This window comes from Phyllobates terribilis, unplaced genomic scaffold (genome assembly GCF_046119375.1).
Source record: "Phyllobates terribilis strain yellow unplaced genomic scaffold, ASM4611937v1 Scaffold_8__6_contigs__length_399053987, whole genome shotgun sequence".
NCBI lineage: Eukaryota > Metazoa > Chordata > Amphibia > Anura > Dendrobatidae > Phyllobates > Phyllobates terribilis.
Genome location: NW_027362768.1, coordinates 344,273,188 through 344,289,616, shown reverse-complemented (window position 1 = coordinate 344,289,616; position 16,429 = coordinate 344,273,188). Strand labels below are relative to the sequence as shown.

The following is a 16,429-nucleotide window of genomic DNA, read 5'->3' as shown; positions in this document are numbered from 1 at the left end:
CAAATTAAAAATAATTTTTTTCTGCATCTAGCTCTGAAAAAATATTTGGGCTTCTAGCAGTGTGTGGGACTTGGTCTATTAGTCCATCTATACTGACCTCCATCAGGTTGCAAATTAAAAATAATTTTTTTCTTCATTTATCTCTGAAAAAATATTTGGGCTTCTAGCAGCGTGTGGGACTTGTTCTATTAGTCCATCTATACTGACCTCCATCAGGTTGCAAATTAAAAATAATTTTTTTCTGCATCTAGCTCTGAAAAAATATTTGGGCTTCTAGCGGTGTGTGGGACTTGGTCTATTAGTCCATCTATACTGACCTCCATCAGGTTGCAAATTAAAAATAATTTTTTTCTGCATGTAGCTCTGAAAAAATATTTGGGCTTCTAGCAGTGTGTGGGACTTGGTCTATTAGTCCATCTATACTGACCTCCATCAGGTTGCAAATTAAAAATAATTTTTTTCTGCATCTAGCTCTGAAAAAATATTTGGGCTTCTAGCAGTGTGTGGGACTTGGTCTATTAGTCCATCTATACTGACCTCCATCAGGTTGCAAATTGAATAAAAAAATTTTCTGCATCTAGCTCTGAAAAAATATTTGGGCTTCTAGCGGTGTGTGGGACTTGGTCTATTAGTCCATCTATACTGACCTCCATCAGGTTGCAAATTAAAAATAATTTTTTTCTGCATCTAGCTCTGAAAAAATATTTGGGCTTCTAGCAGTGTGTGGGACTTGGTCTATTAGTCCATCTATACTGACCTCCATCAGGTTGCAAATTAAAAATAATTTTTTTCTGCATCTAGCTCTGAAAAAATATTTGGGCTTCTAGCAGTGTGTGGGACTTGGTCTATTAGTCCATCTATACTGACCTCCATCAGGTTGCAAATTAAAAATAATTTTTTTCTTCATTTATCTCTGAAAAAATATTTGGGCTTCTAGCAGCGTGTGGGACTTGTTCTATTAGTCCATCTATACTGACCTCCATCAGGTTGCAAATTAAAAATAATTTTTTTCTGCATCTAGCTCTGAAAAAATATTTGGGCTTCTAGCAGTGTGTGGGACTTGGTCTATTAGTCCATCTATACTGACCTCCATCAGGTTGCAAATTAAAAATAATTTTTTTCTGCATCTAGCTCTGAAAAAATATTTGGGCTTCTAGCAGTGTGTGGGACTTGGTCTATTAGTCCATCTATACTGACCTCCATCAGGTTGCAAATTAAAAATAATTTTTTTCTTCATTTATCTCTGAAAAAATATTTGGGCTTCTAGCAGCGTGTGGGACTTGTTCTATTAGTCCATCTATACTGACCTCCATCAGGTTGCAAATTAAAAATATTTTTTTTCTGCATCTAGCCCAGCCAATAGTTTTGGCCTAATACCACAGTTTGGCCACTCAGCTCTGCTCGGTTACCATCCATTGTTTTTTTGTGCAAACAACTCCAGAGTTGTGAATTAGTTAACCACCAAAATGAGTGGAAAAAGGCCTGCTGCTGGTGGAAAGGGGAATAGGCGTGTTGGGAAGGGGAAAAAAGGTTGTGTCCGTGGGGTAGGTGCAGAAGAAAGACCATCTTCCAGCCAAACTAAAATGTCTACTTCTTTTAGCGGACAATGTGATAAGATCCCTTTCTTACGGCCACGCCAATCGCTACAAATTCCAGATGAGGCACAAAAACAGCAGGTGCTTCAACGGATATCAAGTGCTCCTTTAAGTGGGCTCTCCTCCACATCAACTTCAACATCACAAATACTCCAGTCCTCAAAGGTGTCACCCAAATCGCACTTGCTTCCTCACAGCTCCCAAATCTCCAGCTGCCCGTCTGAGTATGAGGTAGAACAGATGGTTGAGTCTGCAGAGCTGTTTACTCATACTATAGCCTGGGAATCAGAGGTCGACTCCAGCGCTTCTGTGAATCCAGACGAGGAAATGATCTGCACTGATGCCCAGAAGCTTTATGAGTCGGATCCAGGACCAGACGCAGAAGGTTCTGACCATAATGTAGACCCTCATTCCCAAACTGTAACTCCTGTTGGTGGAGACAATGAGGAAGACGATGATAAGACTCAAATACCTGATTGGAGCGACAACTTTAGTTTTTTGTCAGGGCAGGAACAGGTTGGCTCTGAGGACGACGGGTGTGATAACGCACAGGGTGATGATGATGAGGTCGGAGATCCCACTTACTGTCAACCCACAGTCAGCCAAGAGATGAGGTCAGCAGAGGAGGTGGAGGAAGATGCTAGTGACGACGAGGTCAGGTTGCGCCTTCCTGGACAGAGACGTAGTACTGGAAGCACGTCAACAACTGCATCCTCAAACACAACTCTGCCTCTCACCACAAGTCGTGGTGGCTCTTCAGGTCGCATGGGTGCTAAGCCTTGCATAGCCTGGGCATTTTTTCAGATCTATAAAGATGACCCAACTCGTGTTATCTGTAACATTTGTCAGCAAAAGCTAAGTAGAGGCCAAAAAATACATAGTTTGAGTACTTCATGCATGAACCGGCACATGGACATGAAGCATAAGTTGCAGTGGGAAGCTCAGTGTGCTACAATGCGGCCTAGCCGGCCGGGCCAATCACCGTCTGCCATATCTTGTGCATCCGCGGCCTCTTCATCCTCTGTGACTGGGGGGACAGCAGTCAGACCTGTTTTGGGGCGCAGACCTGCCACCTCTTTACCCGCAACAGCCAGCGTGATTGGCAGGTCATCATTTTCTTTGGAGGTGGTAACACCAGCTGGTGTTGAGCGCTGTCCGACATCGATAGCACCACCTTTGGATCAAGGCAACCTAACATGTCCGCCTGCATCTTCCTCACAGACCGGCAGTTTGCCGGAGACACCCTTATCAACCCCGTCTAAGCACAATAGCCAGCCCTCGGTCCCTCAGATGTGGACAAGTAAAAGACCATTTCCTCCTAGCCATGAGAAAGCTAAGAGGTTGAATTTCACCATCTGCAAGCTCTTGGCTACAGAAATGCTGCCTTTCCGCCTGGTGGACACAGAGGATTTTCGAGACCTTATGTCCGTCGCAGTGCCCCAGTACCAGATGCCCAGTTGGCACTACTTCTCAAAGAAAGGTGTGCCTGCGCTCCACCAGCATGTCGCACACAACATCACCGCTTCTTTGAGAAACTCTGTGTGTGACAGGGTGCATTTCACCACAGACACTTGGACGAGTAGGCATGGACAGGGGCGTTACATGTCGCTGACTGGGCACTGGGTAACTATGGTGACAGCAGGACAAGGGGCTGCTGTCCAAGTCTTGCCGTCCCCACGAGTTGTGCGTCAATCCTCTTTATGTCAAAGTTCCTCCACTGCTTCTGCCTCCTCAACCTCCTCTCGGTCTTCCACCTGCACCCAAAGCCTGTCTGGTCATGCCACAAGCTTTCTAACTGCGCAGAAGGGATCCTGCACACCTCCTTACTATGCTGGCAGTAGGGCTCAACGTCATCAGGCGGTTTTTACATTGAAATGTCTGGGAAATGTGAGTCACACAGCTGAGGAGTTGTGGTCAGCTCTGGAGAACCAATTTCATGAATGGTTGTCTCCACTGGACCTGAAACCAGGGAAGGCCGTGTGCGACAATGCTGCAAACCTGGGTGCGGCCCTTCGCCGGGGCAATGTCACACACGTGCCTTGTATGGCTCACGTGTTGAACCTGGTTGTCCAGCAATTTTTAGCCCACTATCCCAGACTAGATGGCCTTCTGCAGAGGGCACGGTCGCTGTGTGCTCACTTCCGCCGTTCGCATCCCGCAGCTCAGCGACTTACATCTCTACAGAAGTCGTTGGGCCTGCCACTTCACCGGCTAAAATGCGATGTGCCTACCCGGTGGAATTCAACTCTGCACATGTTGCAGCGACTGTGGCAGCACCGACAAGCCCTGGTGCAATACGTTCTGACGTATAGCCTGGGCCAACGAGATTCAGAGGTGGGGCAAATCACGCTGGAGGAGTGGTCTCAGATCAGGAACCTATGCACCCTTCTGCACAGTTTTGAAATGGCGACGAAGATGTTTAGTGCTGACGATGCCATTATCAGCATGACTATTCCGGTGATTTACATGCTGGAGCACATGTTAAACAGAATTCGGAGTCAGGTGGTGGCACAAGAGGAGGTGGAGGAAGTAGAGGAGGAGGAGTTGTATGCGGAAGGGCTAACATCTGCAAGGTCCAGACGGTCGGCAGCACCAAGGCGGCAGGCATGTGAGGGTGGGGGAGATGGTTTTACCATGGTGCATGGTAGCAGCCAAACTAGTGAGGAAGGTGCAGGAGCCCAGGAAGAAGTGGAGGACGAACTGATGGAAGACTCATCAGATGAGGGAGACCTTGATCACATTTCTGTTGTGCGAGGTTGGGGGGAGAGGACAGAGGAAGGAAGCATGATTGTTACCTCGCCACCAACACAACAGGGACTTGGTGCTCCTGGATGCGCAACACACATGAGTGCCTTCTTGCTGCACTACCTGCAACATGACCCTCGAATTGTGAGAATTAGAAATAATCCTGACTACTGGGTTGCCACACTGTTAGATCCCCGGTACAAAAGTAAATTTGCAGAAATTATTCCTGCCATAGAAAGGGATGCACGCATGCAGGAGTATCAGCAGAGACTGTTGCAGAATCTTACATGTGCTTTTCCACAAAATACCAGTGGTGCACGTAGTGAATCTCACAGTTCCAACTTGCCAACCGTGGGACCGTCAAGTGTTCAGCACTCAAACCGTAACAGAACCACAGTATCTGCTGGTAACATCAATTTTGCGGAATCATTTCACCACTTTTTTAGCCCATCCTTTGCAAGGCCACAGGAGACAAGAAGTCTGACACATAGTCAACGCCTAGAGACGATGGTACAGGAGTATCTCCAAGTAAACATTGAAGCCACGACTGTGTCACTGGACCCTTGCTCTTTTTGGGCTTCCAATCTGGATAAATGGCCGGAGCTAGCCACTTACGCCTTGGAGATCTTGTCATGCCCCGCAGCCAGCGTTCTGTCTGAACGTGTGTTCAGCGCTGCTGGTGGTGTGCTGACAGATAAGCGCACGCGGCTCTCCACTGATAATGTAGACAGACTCACGTTCATAAAGATGAACAAATCATGGATCCGAAACGACTTTTCTACCCCTGTGTCATCCTGGGGAGAGTAAAAGCTTGATGATTGGTTAAAATCACCCTACCAACCGTTTTAAGCTTTCAAATTACTAATCATGTTTATCTGTATCTTGACTGGAAAATAATTTGGGCTTTGTAGCAGTGTGCAGCACTGATCCTATTAGGCCATCTATACTAAAGCTTCACCAGATTTAAAATTTAAAATAATTTTTAGCTGCATCTAGCCCGGAAAATAATTTTGGGGCTCCGAGATGCGCAAGACACATAAGTGCCTTCTTGCTGCACTACCTGCAGCATGACCCTCATATTGTCAGAATTCGAAGTAATCATGACTACTGGGTTGCCACACTCTTAGATCCCCCAAACTTTTCGATCAACCTTTTCATTTTAATAAAGACCAAAAAAATGGTCATTTTTGAAATTATAAGCATTAGCAGGTTGTTAGAAACTGAAATCAAACAGTTTTCAACTCAAAACTTTATTCTAGGTGATGTTACATTTTCACATAGGACCCCTTGTTCGAAAGGAGCTTCTGAACTCTCTCGTCCATTGAATTTGTCAGGTTTTGGATGGTTTCTGCTTCAATTGTTTTGCATGAGGACAGAATACCCTCCCAGAGCTGTTGCTTAGATGTGAACTGCCTCCCGCCATCATAGACACTCCTTTTAATGATGCTCCAAAGGTTCTGAATGGGGTAGAGGTCAGGGGAGCATGGGGGTCACACCATAAGTTTGTCCCCTTTTATGCCCATATCAGCCAGAGATGCAGATGTTTTATGTGCAGCATGAGACGGTGCATTATCATGCAGAAAAATGATCTTGCTGTGAAATACACGGTTCTTCTTCTTGAACCATGGCAGGAAGTGCTGTTTGAGAAAATCCACATACATTATGGAGTTCATCTTTAGCGCCTTCAGGGATCCTAAAGGGGCCGACAATCTCTCTCCCCATGATTCCAGCCCAAAACATTACTCCACCTCCTCCTTGTTGGCGCTGTAGCCGTGTTTGCGTGGGGTGTCCATCAACCAGCCATCCTCCACTCCATTCATCTGGACCATCGAGCGCTGCACGGCACTCATCCGTGAACAAAACAGTTTTGAAATCAGTCTTCATGTAATGTTTGGCCCACTGGAGCCGTTTCTGCTTGTGTGAAGTGGATAGAGGAGGTCGACAGGATGGCATATGCACAGCTGCAAACCTCTGAAGGACCCTGCATCTTGTTGTTCGGGGGACGTTGGAGGCACAAGCAGCTTCAAAAACTTGTCTGCTGCTATGACAAGGCTTTTTTGCCGCTGCTGTTTCAACCTGACGTAATTGCCTGTAGGAAAGAGTCCTCAATTTGCCCTTATCAGCACGCACACGTGTGTACTGTGAATCAGCTACATACTTCTTGATTGCCAAGACACTTCATCCTGATCATCGCACAATGTTGATTGTAGTCATGCCTTGACCTAAACACTCCACAATTTGTTGCTTCTCAGCAGCCGACACATCCTTTTTCTTTCCCATTTTGGCAGAAAATGTAGGCTGCTTAATAATGTGAGAGAGCCTTCTTAAGTAGTCTTGCCTTTCATTGGACACACCTGCCAAACTAATTAGCACAGGTGTCTGCAATTGCTTACAGTGATATAAAGAGCCCTGACACACATCACCATCAATGAGTTTAACTGACAAACAAACAAATTCTTCCCTTATCACTCCTAAACACTTTTTGCATAATAATTTGGAACGCGGTGTACATGTGCTTTTCCACAAAACACCAGTGGTTCACGTAGTGAATCTTACAGTTCTAACTTGCCAACCGTGGTCTGTATGGAATTGTTCAATAAAGGGCCCAAAATTAAGATAACATAGATGGGAGAGGTCTCTATGAATAGGAATTCCTAAGTATTTGATACCCTGTGAGGGCCAGGCAAAGGGAAAGTTGGACTGGATGGAATCCTATATGGATTTAGGGAGGGAGACATCGAGGGCCTCAGACTTCGCTGCATTGATTTTAAAATTTTACCATGTAACAAAGTGATCTATTTCAGCCATAACAGCATGGATGGATATATGTGATTGAGTGATATATACTAGGACATCATCAGCAAATAGAGAGCACTTGTACTCGGTGCCTCCCACCTCAATCCACCTAATATTGGGGTTATGGCGAATTGATGAGAGCAGGTGCTCCGTCACTAGGATGTATAAGAGAGGGGACAGAGGACATCCCTGCCTTGTCCCATTGGTGATTGTGAAAGGTGATGAAAATGTTCTGACGCACCCCCTGGGCCTTGGGACACCCGGAGCCGGACCCTTTTTGGTGGATGCTGGTGGTTGTAGTCTTCGTGGCGGCGATCCGGTTCCGTGGCTCAGGGCGGTTAAACCAGTGGCGGAACTATTTATGTGGTTTTGATGTTTAAATGTCCGACTACGCCACCCGTGGATTGCGGTCAGAGTGAACCGCCGCTACAGGGCAGACCGCTAAGGCTGGTGTTGTGGGTGCAGCAGAGCGTAGCATAACTCCCCACGGGAGGAGTATAGCCTCAGGGCAGTGTATGCGGAGGATGGGGGTGATGGTGCAGGGCAGCAGCAGTAACGACACGGAGTCAGTGATGCAGTTCAGGGCCTTTACTCACAGTTCTTATTATCCAGACCACGTCTGCAGGTAACGGCTGCCCACGTCGTACTGTGCTCACCAGGTGAGGGGCTCAGACAACTCCCAGATAACTTTGGAGCGCTTCACAGGACCCCCTTTGTGTGTCCTTTGTCTGGCCTTTCTTACCAACACTTCTGTCCGGCTGCCTCGGGCCTCCTCTTGGTAAACTTGGCGCCAGTTTCCCTGACCCTATGTGGTGCCTTCCTAGCGGGTGGAGCAAGGGGCTGCGCCACATAAAATGTCAGAGCCTCCGGTTTCTAGCTGAGGGTCGTTTCCTGCCTCCACTAGTTCGGGGACCGGTCTCCCCCTTTGGCCTGACCCCTCCACGCAGGTGGATTCGGGCGTGCGGTGGCGACTCGCCCGTCCGCACCCCTGGGATCCCTTCATTCCTCGTTCCTGGAGCCTTCTCCGCTCCTCTTCCTTCCTTCTCCCTCTTGCAGGCCTGGGCCTCTGTTACTAGGCCCGCCTCCGGAGCAGAGCTCATGCAGAGCCCCTGCTCCCTGCCACTTCTGCTCAGACTTCTCTGCACTGAACTAAGATGGTGCCCACCTTTTATACTCCCTTCTCAATGCACCCAGGAACTGCTTCCTCCCTGCTCCTGCACTGCAGGGTTCCCCTTCCTCAGTGTTCCCTCCCCCCACTCCAGCCAGGGACAGGGACTGTCGTGCCCATCTCAGGGGCATATTGGTCGCCCTGCCCCACGGCAATGTGGTGTAATGCATGCAGGTGTCGGGTCCTGATCCACACTCCATCCTTATCTGAGAGTGAGATATCACACCTCTGGGTGAGGTGCAATACGTCTGTAGCAACCGAGCCCTCGGTGCTACAGTTCCATTTATCTTCAGCCTAGGTGACGTATTGTGATACAGGGCCGTGATTTTGGCTATAAAAGGGTCCCCTAGACCCCTACCCCAAGCTTTTTAAGAGAATCATATATGGCGTGCCAGGAGACTCTATGGAATGCTTTCTCAGCATCCAACGAGAGTATCTACTTACAAATTTTTAACTGCATCTAGCCCAGGAAATACTTTGTGCCTAGTAGCAGTGTCTGCTAGTCAGCGGATTATCCCGGCTGTTAAGCAAGCTACACCACCTGTAGTTTGGACACTTAATTTTTTCAAAGGAAATGCTTCGGGACCACGGGATACTTAGTGAAGAGCATCAGGAGGCACCCCAAGGCATAGGGGCTGGGACTGGCACTAGGATGCCTTGCGGTGGACAGCCGAGCTCGATCCTTATAAAAGCTTTTTAACTGCAGCAGCTTTAGTGGACGCTACTGGAGCTGGAATTACGCGGCTGCTGGCATGAGACTTGCCCTCCAATAGATCCTTGTAAATGGATTTAAAGTGTATTCATTCAAATTAGAGGGACAATTTAAATTAAAAAGCTTAGAGCTGCCTCTACCACAGGGGGGCTCTCTCGACCCACCAGCGGACAGGCACCAGTATTGGGAGAGGGGGGCTGGCCGTCAGGGTTCACCGCGGCTCTGGCACAAACCCGGCGACACGGAGGTGGCACGGGCAGGAGCGGACTGGCCGTCTCGGCTTCTCACTTTTTGGATTTTAGAAGGGCATGACATGCCTATATCTGTGTCTCCCCCTCCTTTTACTCCTCCACCTCTTTTCTTTTCGCATGACTATATGTACTTGTCACTTTTCCATGTGTTAGTTGTGTCTTCTGAGCAGTTTGTCAGCTTTTGGACACCTTTGAAGGTGTTTTCTATGTGTTTCTATGTGTTTTTGTTTGCCTGCCATTGGTTTTAACGGTGTTCGAAGGTGTTCGACGAACAGTTCGACGAACTCGAACACTACGGGGGTGGCTCAACACTAGTTTTGATGCCTTCAGTGTGAATGTACAATTTTCATAGTCATGAAAATACAGAAAAATCTTTAAATGAGAAGGTGTGTCCAAACTTTTGGTCTGTACTGTATGTCTCCCTACGGGAAGTGGGTTAGGTCTTTGTCGCTTTACAGTAAGAGGAGATGGAGGTTTGTCCCTTTACAGGAAGTGGGAACAGTCTTTGTCTCTATAGGAAGTGTACAGGTCTTTGTTTCTACAGGAGGTAAGCAGGTATTTGTCTCTCTACAAGTGTGCGGGTCTTTGTCTCTCCATAGGAAGTAGGGCGGGTCTTTATCTCTCTACAGGAAGTAGGGGCGGGTCTTTATCTCTCTACAGGAAGTGGGGCGGGTTTTTATCTCTATAGGAAGTGGGGCTGGTCTTTTTCTCCCCACAGGAAGTGGGGGCGGGTCTTTGTCTCTCTACAGGAAGTGGGTCTTGTCTTTGTCTCTCTACAGGAAGTGGAGGTGAGTCTTTGTCTCTGTACAGGAAGTGGGCGGGGTTTTGTCCCTCTTGGGGAAGTGGGGCGGGTTTTTGTCTCTCTATAGGAAGTGGGGCTGGTCTTTTTCTCCCCACAGGAAGTGGAGGTGGGTCTTTGTCTCTGTACAGGAAGTGGGCAGGTTTTTGTCCCTCTTGGGGAAGCGGGGCGGGTTTTTGTCCCTCTTGGGGAAGTGGGGCGGGTTTTTATCTCTCTATAGGAAGTGGGGCTGGTCTTTTTCTCCCCACAGGAAGTGGGCGCGGGTCTTTGTCTCGCTACAGGAGGTGGAGGTGAGTCTTTGTCTCTGTACAGGAAGTGGGCCGGGTTTTGTCCCTCTTGGGGAAGTGGGGCGGGTTTTTGTCTCTCTATAGGAAGTGGAGCTGGTCTTTTTCTCCCCACAGGAAGTGGAGGTGGGTCTTTGTCTCTGTACAAGAAGTGGGCAGGTTTTTGTCCCTCTTGGGGAAGCGGGGCGGGTTTTTGTCCCTCTTGGGGAAGTGGGGCGGGTTTTTATCTCTCTATAGGAAGTGGGGCTGGTCTTTTTCTCCCCACAGGAAGTGGGCGCGGGTCTTTGTCTCGCTACAGGAAGTGGGTCTGGTCTTTGTCTCTCTACAGGAAGTGGAAGTGAGTCTTTGTCTCTGTACAGGAAGTGGGCCGGGTTTTGTCCCTCTTGGGGAAGTGGGGCGGGTTTTTGTCTCTCTATAGGAAGTGGGGCTGGTCTTTTTCTCCCCACAGGAAGTGGAGGTGGGTCTTTGTCTCTGTACAGGAAGTGGGCAGGTTTTTGTCCCTCTTGGGGAAGCGGGGCAGGTTTTTGTCCCTCTTGGGGAAGTGGGGCGGGTTTTTGTCTCTCTACAGAAAGTGTGGGTGAGTCTTTGTCTCTCTGCTCCTGCACTTGACGCGCCCCCTGGGCCATGGGGTGCTCAGTAGCGGGCCGGTCGGTGCTGGGGGTGTCACGGTGGCAGTGACCCAGTCCGTGACCCAGGGCGGTCAATTAAAGGAAAAGGTAAAAAAGGGGAATGAAGTTTTTATAGAGATAGTGTTTGTGACGCCACCTGTGGTATGCGGCTATATGGAGCCGCCGCTGCGGTGCAGATCCTCTGTAGCTGATGATGATGCAGCAGAGTTGATTCAGCTCTTCACAGGCAGAGCTTAGCTCCAGGGCAGGAAGTGGTGATGTTATAGATGTTGCTGTGCAGTGTAGTGCAGGTGATGGCGCAGATAATGACCAGTCCACAGCTTAATGGCGGTTTCCTCTTATCTTTACTTGTGGTTTGTTAAGCAGACCGGGGCACGGGTACTAGCTGGTAGTAGAAGTCCTGGCATCCTGGGAGCAAGTTGGGGATCCACCTAGCCAGGTGGAGTTGTAGGCCTTCCCTCTGCGCTATTCTCTTTGGCCCTGCTGCTTATAGCTGTGCTGCGGCCCTCGTCCCTGAGTAAAATGTCTTTTTCCTCACCCATATGGCAGGCAGGTCGGGCCTTCCTTAAGTGTCGCTCCCACGTGGTGGTGCTGGGCCCTATGGTGCTGCTGTGCCGCTGGGCGTCTGGTGGGGCCAGGAGACCTGCAGTCTCCTGCCCCCCGGATTCTGCTGCTAGGCCTTCAGTGCCCCACAACCTCGGACTCCGGTGTCCGGTTCTTCTGCGCTTCTCTCCTCTGGGGCGAGCTTATCCACAGCTCCCTTCCCCAGGTCCTTCCTCGTCGCTGTCCTGTCTTCAACTCCTCTCACTAACTCTAACTAACCCAACCTCCAGATTCCAGTTTGGAGCCAGGAAAGTGTTGTATGCTGGTAAACCTGATTAGGGGATCCCTGCTTGCTTCCAGACATGGCATCACCCCTTGTGAGGGAGGCAATGCCACTGTGGCAACCGGACTCCTGGGGTGCCACACTCTTCTGTCTGTTAAACTGCACACAGTCATAACCAAGAGGCAGGCTCCCAGTTCTGGGCAGAAAAACCATTGGATAACGACAATAGCAGTGCATGTTAGGATATAGAGGAAAGTACATTTCAGAACCTATAGTGCTGGCAGAATGCTGTTAAAGTGGAACCACCAATTCAAAAAGAGTGGATGGCAAGTTACAGAGTATAAGAATCAGGACTGTTCCTGCACATATTAGACTGTTATATGTATTATTTTGTCCTAGTGTGGATGGGGGCAGCAAGACCTTGCTTTTCTACAGGTTTTGTTGTGAAAGGACAGGTACGATGTACATAACTTGACATAGAAGGAAGCCTGCAGGACTGGTTTACTCTATAAATAGGTGAATTTTAGAGTCCTCTGCTGCGACAGGTCATGATGATGTTTGCACCTGCACAGTGGTGTCTACTAGAGCATTGCCCTCTGCTCCTTTCCCCGGAAGGTTTATATTGCGCAAACATACGTCAGCCACACAATCAATGAGACATTATAATAGATGAATTATGATAAAATCAGTTTCCTTAAGTGGAAAAAAAATTAGTACATCCATCGCTCCCTTGTTATTTGATAATTCAATAATGATCTGCTGATAGGTAAATTGCAGATATCTCATAAAGGCAGAGTGACAACAACACGCTACCGGTGGATGTGATGTCACCGCCGTCTGTGCCCCCAGGGTGATTGATATCATGTGATAATTACATTTATAGATGAGTCATTCCATGTATACACGATGATCAGTGCTGGCATCTCACATCAAAATACCGGGGTCCCATTGTCTTTGGGAGTAACCTGTTGATGATCAAGAAGGTTCTCAGGACCCTTGTCCATCGGCCATGTTGGTAGACCAGAGCCCCTGTGTACCTATTCCTATCTGCAACCAGACTTCCGACGTGGCCAGTGGATTAAGTCCAACTAGTCTTTTTGATCATCTTGTTTGCACATTTTTATATAAGTATTGATATAGCTGTATAGGCCTTTGTCTCCCAATAAAAATGATAACTTTCTTGTAGAGATCCGATGTTCCAGTCGTGAGAAATATACCTAAGAAGCCATATGCAAATCAGGCTGAAGTTGCACTGGGGGGGTATCAATGCAGTTGGATAAAGCACTCTGACACACCCCCAGTGCACCTCCAGCCCTGATTTGCATGCTGCTTCTAAGCTAGATTTCTCAGGACTGGCACATCGGATCTCTACAAGAAAGGTATCGTTTTTATCTGTGGACGAGCGCCTACACAACCATACTACTATTTCGATATATAAAGACGTGCCAATAGGTTCCCTTTAAGACTTAGCCCTTAGAGCTAGAAAGGTCTAATTAAGGAGTAAGATCATATTAAATCAGGTCAGTAAATTTACTGACAGTTGCCGCTCCTTCCCACCATCCGGTCCAGCAACCAGACTACCAACATGGCCAGTGGATTAAGTCCAACTAGTCTTTTTGATCATCTCTTGTTTTCACATTTTTATATAAGTATTGATATAGCTGTATAGACCTTTGTCTCCCAATAAAAATTATACCTTTCTTGTAGAGATCCAATGTTCCAGTCGTGAGAAATCTACCTAAGAAGCCATCCATATGCAAATCAGGCTGGAAGGGCAATGTGGGTGTGTCAGTGCACTTGGACTTCTTCCTCCTAGTGCATTGACACCCCCTCCCCCACAGTGCACTTCTAGCCTGATTTGTATATGGCTTCTATAATTGATTTTCCCTAAATGACCCATGTGATCAAACAACACCTCCTCCTCTCATCCTAGCGATCATGTGATCACCGGGTGCCAGGAGGGAGGGTCAGAAGCTGGGTCTTAGCAGTGAATGTGCCCTGTAACTGGTGCTGATATGCCAGCCATGCATTCATGAATCGGCCCTTTTTGTTGTTTTTTTTAGCTTTGGGAACAGCATTTTTTTCTTTTAGGTGTTTTGCCAAAGGCTTCTCCATAGGATTTAAAAAACACCTGAAAAAAAAAGTAAATGCCAAAATTATATTTAAAAATTCCATATTTTACAAGCCGGAAAAATACAAGTAATAAGCTTTAAAGGGAACCTTATGCTGTCTACTTTTGAAGAGAGGGAACCTGTTAGCAACTTTTAATAATATATGGCAGCAGTGATCTAGCTGTGTAGGCCCTTGTCTCCTGATAAAAATGATACCTTTCTTGTCAAGATCCGATGTACCAGTCATGAGATATTTAGTGTAGAAGCCATATGCAAATCAGACTGAAGGTGCACTGGGGGCGTGTCAGTGCAGTTGGAAAAAGCAGTCTGACACACCCCCACTGCACTTCCAGCCCTGATTTACCTATGGCTTCTACGCTAGATTTCTCAGGACTGGCACATCGGATCTCTACAAGAAAGGTATTTTTTTTTATCAGTGGATGAGCGCCTACGCAGCCATACCACTATTTTCCTATATAAATGTTCCCTTTAAATCTTGGAACTTAACCAATTCCTCTATTGTCTGCTAACATTGGGTTAAAAAGTTTCCAAAGAAAGGAAGAAGTTATGAGTTCATCCTCCTCCGAGTGGATATGAGCATTTTCTGCATGAGATCCCTGAGGTGGAACAACAAGAGGTGGCTTTGTGTCTTCGGGCACTTGTCTGTGTGTATATAATACTAAACCTTGAAGTGGAACCTTATCTCTGGGCATCAGGCAGGAGCATCCAAGCAAAGCAGGTATCACTGGGCACCCCGGAGGCTGATAATTGTACCTAGCCATTGCAGGACCCTTTAAATGCATTTGCAAAATATTCGGATATAATAGCAGGCTGCACCCTTACGGGAGGTTTGCACTTTACTCTGTATGAATGCAAAATATCTCACACCTTTCTATGTAATCAAATCCGCCAAGGAGCGTCCTCCCCTGCGCTGTGGAATGGTACCGTCTGTTGTAGCAGAGCCCAGAGGCATGAACCGTACCGATTACCCGCAGCCTGCGCTCTGCTGACTCTTCTTCTTGTGTTAACAGGGGCAGATCGAAGTGGACAGCGAAACCGTCTTTAAATTGGCCGCACTCATTCTGCAGGTAAGGATGCACGCCCTCCAAAAAGTTTGTTGCAAAGTCGCTTTTTGCACCTGTTGTGCTGCCAAACCGTGCACCGCGCCTGGGTTTGCTGCACCATGGCAGGTGCAGCAGAGCTAAGCAATTTGGGCAATAGCTGGGCTAACTTGATGCCCTAACGTTTAGAATTAGGCGGCACATTGGCTCAGTGTTGTGCCGTAAAAGCCACATTCACGCATTGATATGTGGCGGTATTTTACATGTTGATTGTTGCACTTGCTAAGTGGTTGCGGATGGGGTGGATTTCCCATTAAAAAGCCACAAATTCATAGGATCGGGAATTTTTTTCGATTTTTTGCTAATTTTCCCATGTAGGCTGAAGTTCGGTGACCGGCACCAGAGTTCTGAACTTTTTCATAACTTTAAAGGGCCACACTAAATCCGTAGTTCCTTTTTTTTCCAGCCAAATCCAAGTCCAGCACCAGGATAAAGATTAGTCTCGTGTTATCGGCGTGTTCAGACACAGTGATGGTGCTCCATCTTCCTCGCAGATAACGTCTCATTCATTTCATGTCTTTCTGGGGTGTCGGAAAGATTCAGCCGCTCCGAGATAAGATCCTCTTCCTGCCCAGATAAGTCCTGGGACATGTTTTCCTTTCTTGACTTTTTGAAGTTTTTTTTTCTTTATATAATGAGGAAGATGAAGCGATTTCTTCTCGTTTATCTGTCCTTGGCCAGAGTCCTCATCAGCGATGGATGGAAGCGATGAATTATTCACGGCATCTATTAATATTGTATGACCCAACGTAATGGCCGCTGCAGCCACCGGATGGTGGGAAGGAGCGGCAACTGTCAGTAAACTTACTGACTTGATTTAATATGACCTTGCTCCTTAATTAGACCTTTCTAGCTCTAAGCACTAAGTCTTAAAGGGAACTTATCGGCACGTCTTTATATATGGAAATAGTAGTACGGATGTGTAGGTGCTCGTCCACAGATAAAAACGATACCTTTCTTGTAAAGATCCAATGTGCCAGTCCTGAGAAATCTAGCTTAGAAGCAGTATGCAAATCAGGGCTCGAGGTGCAGTTGGGGTGTGTCAGACTGCTTTATCCAACTGCATTGACACGCCCCCAGGGCAACTTCAGCCTGATTTGCTTATGGCTTCTACACTAAATATCTCAGGACTGGTACATCGGATCTCTACAAGAAAGGTATCATTTTAATCAGGGGACAAGCGCCTACACAGCTAGATCACTGCTACCATATATAAAAACATTATGACAGATTCCCTCCAGAAAACTCAAGCGGTCCTTGTGTTCCTATTTGGTCCCTATGAAGGTGGATGAATGTCCGGCTTCACATCCTCCAGCTGTTTATTGGGGATCTCTGCAGCCAGAACAAATCAGCAGGTCCCAGTAGATAAATACGCTGATGATTTTCCTAGAA

General features: G+C 47.4%; 1 protein-coding gene across 4 annotated transcripts in view; it reads left to right on the top strand.

Moving 5' to 3' along the window:
* Window positions 1–16,429, top strand: part of FRMD4B (FERM domain containing 4B) — a 257,085-nt gene that overhangs the window by 166,982 nt on the left and 73,674 nt on the right. For all 4 annotated transcript variants that reach the window (XM_073644727.1, XM_073644729.1, XM_073644726.1 and 1 more), the window contains exon 6: window positions 14,948–15,004. In XM_073644727.1, coding sequence (XP_073500828.1) covers window positions 14,948–15,004 — 57 coding nt within the window. The remainder of the gene's footprint in view (window positions 1–14,947; window positions 15,005–16,429) is intronic.